The 15,426-nt window shown below is 43.7% G+C and overlaps 7 protein-coding genes across 8 annotated transcripts; all 7 read left to right on the forward strand.

Moving 5' to 3' along the window:
- Positions 1-50: 50 nt before the first annotated feature.
- Positions 51-428, forward strand: LSM04_004057 (uncharacterized protein; the record flags this gene model as incomplete). Its single annotated transcript, XM_067332047.1, has 1 exon — positions 51-428. One exon carries the CDS (start codon positions 51-53, stop codon positions 426-428), a length of 378 nt encoding a protein of 125 aa, XP_067194326.1.
- Positions 429-968: 540 nt separating this feature from the next.
- Positions 969-3,017, forward strand: LSM04_006567 (the record flags this gene model as incomplete). Of its 2 annotated transcripts, XM_067332058.1 has the most annotated exons (2): positions 969-2,228; positions 2,282-2,287. In XM_067332058.1, the coding sequence occupies 2 exons, from the start codon at positions 969-971 to the stop codon at positions 2,285-2,287; spliced, it is 1,266 nt and encodes a 421-aa protein (XP_067194383.1). The 2 variants fall into 2 exon arrangements, with proteins under 2 accessions (XP_067194383.1, XP_067194384.1); XM_067332059.1 differs by having other exon boundaries at positions 969-3,017.
- Positions 3,018-4,073: 1,056 nt separating this feature from the next.
- Positions 4,074-4,718, forward strand: LSM04_009082 (uncharacterized protein; the record flags this gene model as incomplete). The annotated part of the gene is made up of 1 exon (XM_067332070.1): positions 4,074-4,718. The coding sequence occupies one exon, from the start codon at positions 4,074-4,076 to the stop codon at positions 4,716-4,718; it is 645 nt and encodes a 214-aa protein (XP_067194432.1).
- Positions 4,719-7,560: 2,842 nt separating this feature from the next.
- LSM04_000853 (uncharacterized protein) lies at positions 7,561-13,133 on the forward strand (the record flags this gene model as incomplete). The annotated part of the gene is made up of 2 exons (XM_067332081.1): positions 7,561-11,983; positions 12,061-13,133. 2 exons carry the CDS (start codon positions 7,561-7,563, stop codon positions 13,131-13,133), a joined length of 5,496 nt encoding a protein of 1,831 aa, XP_067194255.1.
- A 26-nt stretch (positions 13,134-13,159) lies between these two features.
- LSM04_009306 (uncharacterized protein) lies at positions 13,160-13,441 on the forward strand (the record flags this gene model as incomplete). The annotated part of the gene is made up of 1 exon (XM_067332092.1): positions 13,160-13,441. The coding sequence occupies one exon, from the start codon at positions 13,160-13,162 to the stop codon at positions 13,439-13,441; it is 282 nt and encodes a 93-aa protein (XP_067194434.1).
- Positions 13,442-13,467: 26 nt separating this feature from the next.
- Positions 13,468-14,367, forward strand: LSM04_004781 (uncharacterized protein; the record flags this gene model as incomplete). Its single annotated transcript, XM_067332104.1, has 1 exon — positions 13,468-14,367. One exon carries the CDS (start codon positions 13,468-13,470, stop codon positions 14,365-14,367), a length of 900 nt encoding a protein of 299 aa, XP_067194346.1.
- Positions 14,368-14,393: 26 nt separating this feature from the next.
- LSM04_009369 (uncharacterized protein) lies at positions 14,394-15,362 on the forward strand (the record flags this gene model as incomplete). Its single annotated transcript, XM_067332115.1, has 2 exons — positions 14,394-14,956; positions 15,020-15,362. 2 exons carry the CDS (start codon positions 14,394-14,396, stop codon positions 15,360-15,362), a joined length of 906 nt encoding a protein of 301 aa, XP_067194435.1.
- Positions 15,363-15,426: the final 64 nt, after the last annotated feature.

A 15,426-nucleotide genomic window follows, 5' to 3' on the forward strand; every position in this document is an offset into this window, starting at 1 on the left:
TATTATTATTATTATTAGTGTGCTTCTTTGTCTTTGTGGTACAAAGAGAGATGTTAAATCGACAACAACAACGACAGAAACAACCAAAACGAGAAGATAGTGCGAGTTTGTTGGAAACCGGCGTTCCATTACTACAACAACTCATGCCATATCTTCCGATCCTCATGAAAGTACTCACCAATATACCGGCCTTTTTCGTGGGATTTATACTCGCCTCTCTCTTCTTCATAGTAGTTGGTAGAGATTCTCTAAAGTATGAGTACGCCCCAGTGGCGGGATTTCACTTTGTGGCGTTTTTCTTATTGCGATCTCTCTTTTCACCGTGGCGTGAGGGAATACAACGGGCGGCGGAGGTGCGGCGGCGTGTGGCAACGCAGCGATCATTTGTACGGGATGTACAACTGCAGTGGCGTGAGACATTGGATTAGAGTGTTATATACATTTATATACATGTGTGTGAAGAGAGAGAAGAAAGAAGGAAGTGAAGAAAATATGGATGTTGTTTCTCTTTTTTCTTTGCGTTTATGTTGTTGCTATGGGATATTTGGGGGAAACTAAGAGACCATATATATATATAGTCTCTCTCTCTCTCTCTGTGTATATGTATGTAAAGTGTTAGGCTGTTGTTATTGTGCCTGTTTTGTCGTTTTTTTTTTTTTTTTGTTTCTTCTTCTTTCTAATATGCCCAAATAATAATAATAATAATAATAATAATAATAATAATAATAATAATAATAATAATAATAATAATAATAATAGGAAGAAAGGGAGAACTACTATAAAGGGAAAAAAACAAGAAATATTAATATTACACCCTGCCTAATCCATCACGGTGTGATAAAAGAACGTGTGAGTATATCATTATTATTATTATTGTTATTATAAATCAACAACAAACTACAAGAAGTATTTTTCTTTAAAACCCCAATATACACACGGTTTACGTTAAAAAAAAAAAGAAAATGAAAATGATATCATTTGTGTGGATTACGTACCTTCCACTAATAACACTTCTCCTCTTGTCTGGTGTACACGCTGAAGTAAAGCAGAATGGCACAGTAACTACCGTTCAGGTTCGCTATAATACAAAGAACCAAACCTTCTCCGCCACGGCGGATGCCGCCTTTGGTGTATTAGCCGCCACTGTAATTGTAAATAACACATTCGCAACAACTGGCTGGGATGTGGTGCGGGTGCAGGCGGATGAGACATTTCTGCAATTGCATGGATTGCACAACACCACACAACGAGGATTGGGATATCGGGCGATGGGTTTTGGAGAAGGATACGCCACACAGGAACAGGTGGAGGCGACACTAAATAATACCTTTTTTGGTGAAAATGGCATAAACGCCTTATTGCGAGAGGCACCAGAAGTTATTAGCTGGATTGATGCACACTTGGCATACATGGAATCAAAGATAACGCAGAAAAATAATAATAATAATAATAATAATAATAATAATAATAATAATAATAATAATAATAATAATAATAATGAGAGTGATGATGCGTATGGACAGGAATTACAGCAGTTATTAGCACTTATGGATGGTATTGTATTGGGATATAATGCCCGTGTAAATAATAATAATAATCCTGCAAAGTTGTTAAATCGAACCTGGTTGTTTTATTTAAACTTCCAGGCGGAAATTGGGGATGTGGCGACGGCAAAGTTATCCTCCACCGCATTAGAGGAACTACGTAAAAAGATGCCGCGCCTTTTTACCGATCTTCACTCTTCCGCATTGGTGAAAGTACTACCACATGATATTTACTTTTCACATGTTACATGGAATTCATTTAATTCGATGCTGCGTCAATATAAAACATATCATGTGGGAAGTCAACGTTTTGTAACCATGTCGTCGTATCCCGGTTTAATTCACAGTTTGGATGATTGGTACATGACACACGCACGACTGGCGGTGATGGAAACAACAAATGGTATACATAACAATACACTTATACAGAAGTATGTTACACCAGAGAGTGTATCGGAGTTTCTGCGGGTTATGATTGCGAATCTTCTCGCTAAGAATAGCCCCGATTGGGTTCAACTCTTCTCTCGTCATAACAGTGGAACATACAGTAATCAGTGGATGATATTTAATATGGGCGTTGTGCGTAATCGTACTACAAGTGGATCATCATCATCATCATTACTACTTCCATCCGATACGTTTTGGGTGGCGGAACAATTACCCGGCAATACCACACCACTAGGCGTAACGGCGGCAGATATGACAGTGCATCTCAATAAGGCGGGATATTGGGCCAGTTATAATATTCCATACTTTGAGAATTTTTATAATCTCTCTGGTACGAGGGAACTGCGGGACACGTATGGCGATTTCTTTTCCTACACCAACTACTCGCTTGCCAAGATATTTGCACGTAATCAAAGTGAAGTGGTGGATTTGGCGAGTATGAAGCGATTGATGCGGTTTAATAACTACAAGGAGGATCCCTTATCACTTATCCCAAATTGTACGGGAGCTGGAAATGATAATCATACCAATACATGTGATCCGGCCTTTAGCAGTATGTTAACGATTGCCTCACGGGGAGATTTAAATCCAACTGGAAATGCCACAAACTACGGTCCACTATTTAGATACGTGGGACACCGTGATCATGGCGCCACAGATGTGAAGATTGCCTCATGGAGTGGAATGATGAAACAAAAGGATGATGTGTTTGTTGCACATGTTATATGTGGACCCACAAATGATCAACAACCAACATTTGAGTGGAAAGATGATTTGTTTGATCCAATGCCGCCGTTGTATGGACTTCCCAAGGTGTATAATTTCTCATTTGTGACCTATACCACGTATGCCCCTAAACACAAGGGTGATGAACCAAGAAATGATGATATACGCAATAAGTGGATTGGAATCAGTATTGCCGCTGTGGCTGCAGTGTTGGTGTTAATTGCTGTTGGTATCGTACTTTACCGTTCAAATAAAGAGAAGAAACGACTCACAGAGGCAGATGCCTTACTTATTGATTAATTGATTGATTTTAAAAACGATCTACAAAGTGATATTCGTGAAAATATCTATCATCCAATGAGGGTGCAACATGAGTGTTCTTTATTTTTATTTTTAGTATTATTATTATTATTATGTACCCGTTTTCTGTTTTATTTTCATTCTTTATCATATATATGGTAGAGAAAGAGAAGAGAGATTAAAACATCCACTGGGGAAGAGTGAAATCAGGAGTAACAGAAAAGTAACACTGAGGCAGTTCATTATATATATATATATATATATATGTCTAGTACCGCAAAAAAAAACCTTAAAGGTTAGATAGAAAAAGAGAGTAAATGTAATACATTGGAGGATCAAATCATTCTCTTTCTCTTTCTCTCTTTTTCTCATTCTCTTTCTGTGTTCCATGATATTCCCTTCATTTTTTGTTTCTTTTTGATAATCCACAAACACTCATCAGAAGCAAAACAAAAAACAAGAATAACATCAACAACAAAGGCGTTTAATAGAAAGAAGTAGTAGTGACGGGTTAAAATTCTATTATGAGTGATTTTTTCTTTTCATTTTATTTGTATTTCTGCATTCAATTAGTGTAAACAGATATGCAGTATGGAGGGATATGGTGACTGATGTCTCTATGGTATTGAGTCGATGGGCTTTCTTCCCTTTTCTATTTCCGCTGTTTTTTTTTTTTCACTATCTGCTCAAATACTGTTGTTGCTATTGTTATTAGTTCGTTCGTTATTTTGTTGTCACTTCTTTCATTTCTTTTTTTTTCAACGCGTGTGTATGTATTTATATTTATATAAATATCACTCTATGTGTCTTTTTCAGGCTCTCTTTTTTCTCTCTTGCTATGTGGAATCCATTCACTCCTGTTATTATTATTATTATTATTATTATTATTATTATTATTATTATTATTGTATAAATCATATCTTCTCTCTCCATATTTCTCTTTCTTTCTTTAAATAAATAAATAAATATATATATATATATATTACCTAGCTGAAAAGAGTGGGAAAACAATAACAAAATACAAAAAAAAACACTCTATCTCTCTAATTATATCTCATGTTCTTCACGCTAGACGGACTGCCCGTTACGGCCATCCCTGAACAGTCATCCTCTTCTTCATTATCGTTGGAAGTGACGGAAGGACAAAAACTCATCGCCCTCTATCGTCTTTTACACCGTCTACACCACACCCATCCAGCGCAGGAAACAAACATACACAATAATAATAATAATAATAATACGGCGATGTTCACAGCAAACACAAAAGTGGGACGTGTGCCGTTTCCAGAGTTTTTAACGCCCGAACACTCAAATGAAGTTTCATCCACAGGCGCAACACCCGGTGTGTGGCCGCAGGAGAATGGAACAGTAAATGGAGAAGAGGGGGGAAATGCAGGCTGTGAGGATTACAGCAATACGAATAGAGCCGCTAATGGAATGGAGGAATCACACATACGAGTATTACCAACTGCTGCTTCTACAAGTACTAACAATCATACTAATAATCATAATAATCACAATCATAATAATAATAATAATATAAGAGGAGGAGGACGTGGTGGGGTGGAGAGTACAGTGGGAATAACACCAACACTGCAGTTGTGTACATCGCAGCGGAAACTCTTCTGTGTTCAGCGGTGTGTTCCCGGCACGAATGAGACGTTATTTCTATGCTGTGCTGTTCATAGTGGTTCGTCGTGATTGCAGCAGTAGTAATGATGATGATAGGGCACGAATAAGTGAATATATATATTGGGATTATCAGTATTAGAATATATTGCAGAGTGAGGTATGCTGTATTCTTATCTGTCCGTTTTTTTTTTTTTTGACCTTTTCATCTCTTGTTGGTATTGTGGATTGATAGGCATAAACATATGATTGCTGTTTATGATGATGATTGTATTTATTCTATTAATATATATATTTATATTTATATTTATTTATTTTTTTCCTATGTTTTCCTTTGTGGTCCATCCACATTCATTCTTCACTCCTTTTCTTCTCTTTTACTCTTTTATCAAGGAAAGGAACACAAGGCGAACTAAAAAAAAGGTAAAAGGAGAAAAAAGCAAAAAAAAAAAACAACAAAAAAAGCAAAAAGAAACATAAACGTCTGGAACGTTTTTCTTTTTCTTTTTGCCTTTTTTCTGTTTTTTTCATCTTATTATTGTAGCTTTTTTTTCCTGTGTGTACGTGTCTCCATTCGCTGCGAGAGCGGAGAGGTAGACACACAAAACAAAAGGAAAAGAGACGGGAGAAACGAAAACCAAAAAAGAATTATATCGTTGAACAGCAAGACAAAGAGAGGAAGAGAGAGATATATAGAAAGAGGCGTATAAATAGTATACGTGTATATCTCAACAGACGCGTAAGGGAGTCGAAAAAAGAAAGAAAAATAAACAAAAGAAGAAAAAGGGAGGGGATTAGAGAAATAATAATAATATTAATAATAATAAGGGTGCTGACTGTTTTCCTTTTTATTATTATTATTATTATTATTATTCTCTGTTTCCTTCAATCGTGGATACTCACTAAGAGTAAAAGGGAAAAAAGGGGGGAAAGTTTTTGAAGAAGAGGAAAAAAAAAGAAGAAAAACCATCAGAAGAAGTTTTTCTTCAATTTCTTTTCTTTTCTTTATTTTTCTCTGTTTTTATTCTCTCCGTGTGTTTATTTCACGTTCTTTCCGTATATCCAGGGGTTATTATTATTATTATTATTATTATTATTATTATTATTATTATTATTATTATTATTATTATTATATTTGCACCCTAAGAGGAGAGTTTCTCTCTTTTTCATTATTTACAGGTTAGGGGTTCTCTGTGTTTATTTGTATATATCTCTACAGCACACTCAATCGATCCCTCCATTTATTTATTCCAATCTAATTCAATCCATCACTCGGTAGAAGAAGAAGAAACAACAGCAGCAGCAGCAACAGCAGAAGAATTATAAATTGTCATTTATTTATTTATTTTTGTTTTTTGTTTTTTGTTTTTGTTTTTTTTGTTTTATTTACTTGGATCTGTCCACCGCATTTCTGTCTATAGCGCGGACCTGGCATCCATAAGAAATAGTGGGGAAAGAAAAAGAAAAAAAAACGGGGATATTTTCCCTTTTTTTTTCTCTATTTGATTGATTTTACTTGTGTATAGTTTCTTGGATTTGCTCCTTTACACAAGAGAAGAGCAGAGAAGAGAAATACGGCAAAAAAAACAGAAATAATAAATAAAACAAAGAAGAAGTACTCTTTCGGACATACAGACTTTGATTCCAGGTCAATTGATAAGAGATTATCCATACTGTTATTGTAGAGATAAAAAGACGAAAAAGAAGAAAGCAAACAAACAAGTGAAGAAGGAAAGAAAAAGAAAGAAAAAAGAAGGGAATAAAAAGTGGGAACCAGAACACAATAGAGTTTGAAGTGAAAAGAAAAAGAAAAAGAAAGAACATACTGGATTGTGTAGAATACAACACTACATAGGGACATTCTCACAGTAATATTAAGGAAGTAGTGTGACCATTATAGAAAAATAATTCTTTCTTCATAATTTTATTTGGGTTGTAAAATAGCGAGTGACTATTTTTATTTATTGTTTTCTGTCTTATTCCACTCCACTAGCCTTTTCTAGAGGGTTTTACCCATTTTGTTTTTATTGTCATCATTCTTCACTAGCGCGTACTCCCACTTTTCTTACTTTCTACTCTTTTCTCTTTTTCTATCTGTGTGTGTGTGTATAGTAATAGTAAAATACACCACATCTAAAGAAGAAAGAGAGAGTGTGTAAGTGTGTGTGATATAAAACCGTCTGTAACGCAGAGATTCTGTGGGATTTTTTTTCTTTGTTGTTTCTCAAGGTTTTTTTTATAATCTTGGGAATTATAGGCGCTAAGTACAAATAATAATAACAACAATAATAATAATAAGAGGAAGGGAAAAAAATAAAATAAATAGGTGCGTGTACTGTTAGACCGTCTTGCTCATTTCTTTTTCTTACTTTTCGACTTTTTTTGAGCTCTTTCTTTTTTGTTGTTTCCCTCTCCTATTCCTTTAGTGTATAATTACAATTACTATTCTGACTGTAGATAATAAAGGGGGAAAAAAATAATAGGAACAATAATCGACCTGTGAGAGTCGTTTATTTACCATCCATCGCACTCTTTTTTTTCATTTTTTTTTTTTGTTTTATTTGTATATAACGCTGTTTGTTGCTGTTTTTTTTTTCTCAGTGAGTGTGTGTGATTGTGTCCTACGGTGTTATTTACGTGTGAAGAAAAGTTATAGCGTCATTATATATATATATATTTCTGTTTTCAGTTGTACTATACACAGACACAGGTGTGGCACGGCAAGCAATCACCAAAAAAAAACAGTGAGAAGAGCAGAGGAAAAGTTTCGTTATTACTATTTGTAAACAAATCCCCGCCGAAAGAGGATTCAAAACTAATAGTAACGAAAATAAAAATATAAAAAAACCAAAATAAAGCAAAGTAGAAGAGAAAAAAAAAAGAAAAAAACAACAAATCAATTTATAAACAAATTATGAGTAACGCCAGTGGTCACCCTCATACATCTAGTAACAATACGTTTATTGAAGATGGCGTCAATGAAAACAGTACAGTAACGCCCCCATTACATGATAAACAACAGGAAAAAACATCAATGTCCCCCATGTATCCAGCCAATACTCCCTCTAGTATCCCCAATGTCAATACCAGTAGTAATTACAATGAAAATGATGTGATAATAAATCAAGAGGGAACGGAGGAAAACAGCACGCCACGAGTGCAGTCCTGTGATAGTGGGGCATCACCGTCTCATACACCCCTAGAATTTACACCAATTCCACATGCTATTATGGGCGCCGATCGTTATCAACAAGACATCTCACAAGATCTTTTCACTACTCCGTCTGCCACACAGTTAATGCAGGCACACGGTACTAATCCAATTGTTGCCTCTCAGAGAGGTCTTTCCTCTATTACAGATATGCCCGATGAAACTGTATTGGGAATGTTGGAAGAAAATGAACGCCGTTCTAGGGAAGCTATTATGGCAAATGAACATGAAAATCAAACTCACTACGTACGATCTCATTATCAATTACTCATTTTGAAACAAGAGCGGCTCGCACGGCAAGGGATTGAAAAGGATTATGGTACTCAATTACATATGTTGTATGATGCAATGGTGGATGAAGAAGACTTCTTACTGGAAGATGAAATAAGAGAAATAGGACTTCAGGAATTACGTGAAGAAGAAGAAAAGGAACGGGAACGAGAAGCAAGAGAAGGTATGAATGGTATGAAAGTAAACTTTTTTACCCGTTCTGGAGATTCTCCACCTTTTCATGAAGGTACCGAAGATTCTGATGAGGAAGAAATGGTTGTAAACTCGGCTCATAGTCATATTGACCCCAATAGCTCCAATTCATTTACAAACCGAAAACCAATAGATATGTCTCCTATCAATGAGAGTTATACAGATGATGATATTCACCCCGATGATGATCCAGCAGTCGTATTAGCAAAGTTACAACGTAAGTATAAACCACTTATGCCCCGGTATGCAGTAGAGAAAACTCCTTCGCAAGTCTCTGATGTTAAACCATCTAATAAAACCGAAAGTAAGGGAGACAGTGGAAGTGAAAGTACTAGTACAGAAGATAATACTCCTCTTGAGACGGAAGTTATAGCTGAGGGAGGAAAACGTAGAGTTGGTAAAACGAAAAAAGGTGACCAGCCCACGTGGGAGGAAGAGGGTGCAGAAAGACAAGAACTACCTGTTGAAATGGAATCTCCGATGAAACCAGAAACGTTGGATGGGCATTCTAAGCGGGATAATATGAAACCTTCCTCATCAACTCATCCTGTGCATGAGGAATATCAACTAGAAACGGACGATGATGAACCCGATGAAACGCCGTTAGAGTCAGATAATGCAAAACGTCTTCCTAAAAGATCTCAATACGAACGACAAGAAGAACTGGAACGACAATTATCATCTCCATCACAAGAATCCGAGAAGGATGATGTAAGTGAGCCAAAACATGTAGGAACAACCTCAATTAAGGTAGACTACACACAAAGGGATGCTAAACTGAACGCGATGAGGGTAACTCAATCAACGACAACAGTAAATGAAGAGAAAAATCCCCTATCAGATAACGAGGTGATTCGCTCTGATATTCCGTTTTCTAGCGATGATGATGATGATGATGATAGCACCTCACCTCTACAAGCTCACTTGGGGGGAAAACATAATATTTACAGCGCACAGCGCTCCCGCGAAATAGATAAGGAGGCTATGGAACACCGCCCTGAGGTCGAGGATGAAGAAGACATGGAAAGGCCATTCGATTATTCTCTGTCATCACCGAAAGAGAAATCGGTGCCAGGGTCAAAGAGAAGGTCTCGAGGTGATGATGTAGCTTCAGAACAACGTCCTAGTGATGAGGGTAGCGTTGATCAAGATGGAACTCCTCTAAATACATCGGTAATGTGTCAAGGAGGTAAAGCGGGAAATAACCCGTTGCCTCCTAGCAAGCCTTTTGCTGAAACTCAAGGTTTTAGTGAATCATCGGAGTTAGATGATGAAGCTGCTCTACAGCCCTCAACGATTCCATCAGTAACGAAACCCAGAAGTAATGAGCAACCGACTGATAACCCATCAGTAGAGATGGAACAATCCGGTAATAGTCTTCCTTTCGATCGTGACCAAGATAGTTTTCCACACGTCGTTCCCGTACCAAGTGGCGACGATGCCTCGAGTGATGAGGAGACTGAAGAAGAGCCTCTCCCATTCTATGTTATTTACGAGGGAGGGAAATCTACAATAGGAGCAGTGAACGGTGAACCACCTGCTGAACACACTTCTTACCGCTCCAGTGACAGTGGGGATGACTCTGGCTCTTCCACAAGTAATCCCTTTGATACTCCTATGCCAGTCGAAATAATTCATAAAAATATTACGCGTACCAGAAATGTCCCCTCTAGAGGCTCCATTGAGGCGTCCGAGAGTTGCAGTTACGTAGAGGAACATCAAGAAGATATCATGGACCGTCCATTACAACCGGAACTTCTGTTTGGTAATGGTATAAGGGAACCCCAGCCCGGTAATACTAACGAAAGAAGTGCGGCGTTCGAGGAACGATCAGAATCCCCGGAGGACGAAGAGCAGGAAGATAAGTCAATATTGCCAAATCTTGGGAACCGTCCTAAGCGGGGGACACCTCATATTCCTTCAAAAAGGGGACCATTTGCGGAATCAACTATGAGGGAGGGCTCTGGAACGCCCTCTGATGATGAAAATCCAATGGACTCCCACCTGGTTTACTCCCCGTCTGTTGATCGTAGAAAAGCACGGGGTGCAGCTTCACCTGTCGCTATGGCGACGGGCAGTTCATCCGAGTCACTTGAGCAAGAATCGGATGGACTACCACTCGAAAGTGTTACAATGCAACCGAAAAAAAGGTTAGACCCAGAAGCACCCAGGCACCATGAACTAGTCCACTCTGTCGAAGAGTCAGAAAAGGAAGATGACAGTGAGGAGGAGGACCCCTTAGAAAGTGGATTTTCTCCGAGGGCGAGAGGATCAGGACATGCACCAAGGTATGCAACTCCAATAGTAGAGGAAACGATGATTGGGGAGACGGATGAAGAACAGGAAGCTGATGGGCCTTTGGAAATAAATATTGCTGAAAAAGCACCTAATTATAGATATTCTTCCCCTAAGAGAGAAACCGAAGAGAGTTGGCTCCAAGGAAGCTCAAACGACAGCACTGATATTGAAGAAGATCCGATACCAACCCAAGTAGGAAAGGTTTTTCCAAGGCATGGGAAATCACCACCAAGGAAAAACGTCATCACCGCTGAGAGTTACGGTTCGCAATTGTCTACAGATTCTGAGAATTCTCAATTGGGAGTCGTAATGGGATGTATTAGGCCTGATAAACGAGAGAATCCCTCAGGTGATCTAGAGTATGAGTGGGAGGCTGACACCAAACCATCATTTCACCTTCATACCCGCAAAGAAGTCGTCCTTTTACCACGTGACATTGTACAAGATTCCGAAAAACAAGTGATACTTGCTCAAGAAGAAGACCCACAACAAGACACTACATGTGTAAGAATTGAACCAAAGCAAATATCGCCTTCTGCAGTCCAACAACCGACACCCACAGCAAGCCAAACCGTAGAAGAAAAAAATATTGAACCTTCGATTCAAAAAACAAAAACAATAGAACTACAAAGTTTTGAACTTCACGAACCCACAGAAAAAGAGTGTACATTGCAAGACAATTGTAAACCTGAATCGCCGAACTACATACAACAAGGTGAAGGAATAATACAAGGCACTGAATCCGAGGTACCCGTAAGACTAGCAGGCTTGCATGAGGATGGCGAGGGGGCTTACCCTGCGGAAGCGAAAGAGCCTGGTGAGCATGAAATGGACAACGTTGAGCCCGACGAGACTGCCCCTCAAGCAACAACGCTACGTGAGGAAGAGGTTCCCACCGAGGTTCCCGAGGTGGCTGACACCCAAGAGCAGGAGATTGCTCCCCGTGACGTGCGCGATGCGGATGCAGTAGAGGCCTTCATGAGCACGGACGAAGTCCACCCTCCCGACATGAAGGGACCAGAGGAGCGGGAAATGAGTGGCGTGGAGCCGGATGACGTTTCCACCAAGGTGACCGGACTGCATGAGGATGGCGAGGGGGCTTACCCTGCGGAAGCGAAAAAGCCTGGTGAGCACGAAATGGACAACGTTGAGCCCGACGAGACTGCCCCTCAAGCAACAACGCTACGTGAGGAAGAGGTTCCCACCGAGGTTCCCGAGGTGGCTGACACCCAAGAGCAGGAGATTGCTCCCCGTGACGTGCGCGATGCGGATGCAGTAGAGGCCTTCATGAGCACGGACGAAGTCCACCCTCCCGACATGAAGGGACCAGAGGAGCGGGAAATGAGTGGCGTGGAGCCGGATGACGTTTCCACCAAGGTGACCGGACTGCATGAGGATGGCGGGGGGCTTACCCTGCGGAAGCGAAAAAGCCTGGTGAGCACGAAATGGACAACGTTGAGCCCGACGAGACTGCCCCTCAAGCAACAACGCTACGTGAGGAAGAGGTTCCCACCGAGGTTCCCGAGGTGGCTGACACCCAAGAGCAGGAGATTGCTCCCCGTGACGTGAGCGATGCGGATGCGGTAGAGGCCTTCATGAGCACGGACGAAGTCCACCCTCCCGACATGAAGGGACCAGAGGAACGGGAAATGAGTGGCGTGGAGCCGGATGACGTTTCCACCAAGGTGACCGGACTGCATGAGGATGGCGAGGGGGCTTACCCTGCGGAAGCGAAAAAGCCTGGTGAGCACGAAATGGACAACGTTGAGCCCGACGAGACTGCCCCTCAAGCAACAACGCTACGTGAGGAAGAGGTTCCCACCGAGGTTCCCGAGGTGGCTGACACCCAAGAGCAGGAGATTGCTCCCCGTGACGTGAGCGATGCGGATGCGGTAGAGGCCTTCATGAGCACGGACGAAGTCCACCCTCCCGACATGAAGGGACCAGAGGAGCGGGAAATGAGTGGCGTGGAGCCGGATGACGTTTCCACCAAGGTGACCGGACTGCATGAGGATGGCGAGGGGGCTTACCCTGCGGAAGCGAAAGAGCCTGGTGAGCACGAAATGGACAACGTTGAGCCCGACGAGACTGCCCCTCAAGCAACAACGCTACGTGAGGAAGAGGTTCCCACCGAGGTTCCCGAGGTGGCTGACACCCAAGAGCAGGAGATTGCTCCCCGTGACGTGAGCGATGCGGATGCGGTAGAGGCCTTCATGAGCACGGACGAAGTCCACCCTCCCGACATGAAGGGACCAGAGGAGCGGGAAATGAGTGGCGTGGAGCCGGATGACGTTTCCACCAAGGTGACCGGACTGCATGAGGATGGCGAGGGGGCTTACCCTGCGGAAGCGAAAGAGCCTGGTGAGCACGAAATGGACAACGTTGAGCCCGACGAGACTGCCCCTCAAGCAACAACGCTACGTGAGGAAGAGGTTCCCACCGAGGTTCCCGAGGTGGCTGACACCAAGAGCAGGAGATTGCTCCCCGTGACGTGAGCGATGCGGATGCGGTAGAGGCCTTCATGAGCACGGACGAAGTCCACCCTCCCGACATGAAGGGACCAGAGGAGCGAGAAATGAGTGGCGTGGAGCCGGATGACGTTTCCACCAAGGTGACCGGACTGCATGAGGATGGCGAGGGGGCTTACCCTGCGGAAGCGAAAGAGCCTGGTGAGCACGAAATGGACAACGTTGAGCCCGACGAGACTGCCCCTCAAGCAACAACGCTACGTGAGGAAGAGGTTCCCACCGAGGTTCCCGAGGTGGCTGACACCCAAGAGCAGGAGATTGCTCCCGTGACGTGAGCGATGCGGATGCGGTAGAGGCCTTCATGAGCACGGACGAAGTCCACCCTCCCGACATGAAGGGACCAGAGGAGCGAGAAATGAGTGGCGTGGAGCCGGATGACGTTTCCACCAAGGTGACCGGACTGCATGAGGATGGCGAGGGGGCTTACCCTGCGGAAGCGAAAAAGCCTGGTGAGCACGAAATGGACAACGTTGAGCCCGACGAGACTGCCCCTCAAGCAACAACGCTACGTGAGGAAGAGGTTCCCACCGAGGTTCCCGAGGTGGCTGACACCCAAGAGCAGGAGATTGCTCCCCGTGACGTGAGCGATGCGGATGCGGTAGAGGCCTTCATGAGCACGGACGAAGTCCACCCTCCCGACATGAAGGGACCAGAGGAGCGAGAAATGAGTGGCGTGGAGCCGGATGACGTTTCCACCAAGGTGACCGGACTGCATGAGGATGGCGAGGGGGCTTACCCTGCGGAAGCGAAAGAGCCTGGTGAGCACGAAATGGACAACGTTGAGCCCGACGAGACTGCCCCTCAAGCAACAACGCTACGTGAGGAAGAGGTTCCCACCGAGGTTCCCGAGGTGGCTGACACCCAAGAGCAGGAGATTGCTCCCCGTGACGTGAGCGATGCGGATGCGGTAGAGGCCTTCATGAGCACGGACGAAGTCCACCCTCCCGACATGAAGGGACCAGAGGAGCGAGAAATGAGTGGCGTGGAGCCGGATGACGTTTCCACCAAGGTGACCGGACTGCATGAGGATGGCGAGGGGGCTTACCCTGCGGAAGCGAAAGAGCCTGGTGAGCACGAAATGGACAACGTTGAGCCCGACGAGACTGCCCCTCAAGCAACAACGCTACGTGAGGAAGAGGTTCCCACCGAGGTTCCCGAGGTGGCTGACACCCAAGAGCAGGAGATTGCTCCCGTGACGTGAGCGATGCGGGTGCGGTAGAGGCCTTCATGAGCACGGACGAAGTCCACCCTCCCGACATGAAGGGACCAGAGGAGCGAGAAATGAGTGGCGTGGAGCCGGATGACGTTTCCACCAAGGTGACCGGACTGCATGAGGATGGCGAGGGGGCTTACCCTGCGGAAGCGAAAGAGCCTGGTGAGCACGAAATGGACAACGTTGAGCCCGACGAGACTGCCCCTCAAGCAACAACGCTACGTGAGGAAGAGGTTCCCACCGAGGTTCCCGAGGTGGCTGACACCCAAGAGCAGGAGATTGCTCCCCGTGACGTGAGCGATGCGGATGCGGTAGAGGCCTTCATGAGCACGGACGAAGTCCACCCTCCCGACATGAAGGCACCAGAGGAGCGAGAAATGAGTGGCGTGGAGCCGGATGACGTTTCCACCAAGGTGACCGGACTGCATGAGGATGGCGAGGGGGCTTACCCTGCGGAAGCGAAAGAGCCTGGTGAGCATGAAATGGACAACGTTGAGCCCTGTGATGTTGAAGCGAAGGTTGCAGGACTGCATGAGGAAGGTAGCCACACGGCGTTGACGGCCAGCTGGAGGATGATGTTGCTGAGAGGCAAAACAGTGGTTTGAAGGAGCCCGTCAAGTTGCGGCGCAGGCGCAGCGAGAGTCCCTTTACCCGCCACGTCATTTAGCTCTGTGCCAGAGGTTGAGGCCGCGGAAATCGAAGAGGCAGACGATGACATTGCCCGACAAACCGATAGACCGGACCCCATGGAGGATGGCGCAGACGAACCAGCAGAGGTTGTTGATGCATTTGGCCGTGAAATGGATGGTGCTGAGCCCTGTGATGTTGAAGCGAAGGTTGCAGGACTGCATGAGGAAGGTAGCCACACGGCGATGTGGCCTTCTGCTGAGGAGTCCCTTGGCGGCCAGCTGGAGGATGATGTTGCTGAGATGGCAACCCGTGGCTTGAGCGAGCTGTCAGGTTGCGGCGCAGGCGCTTCATGAGCACGGACCTTGTCCACCCTCTTCGACTATGAAGGGACCAGAGGCCGCGGAAATCGAAGAGGCG

This window comes from Trypanosoma melophagium (genome assembly GCF_022059095.1).
Source record: "Trypanosoma melophagium isolate St. Kilda chromosome Unknown ctg12segment0, whole genome shotgun sequence".
Classification (NCBI taxonomy): Eukaryota; Euglenozoa; class Kinetoplastea; order Trypanosomatida; family Trypanosomatidae; genus Trypanosoma; species Trypanosoma melophagium.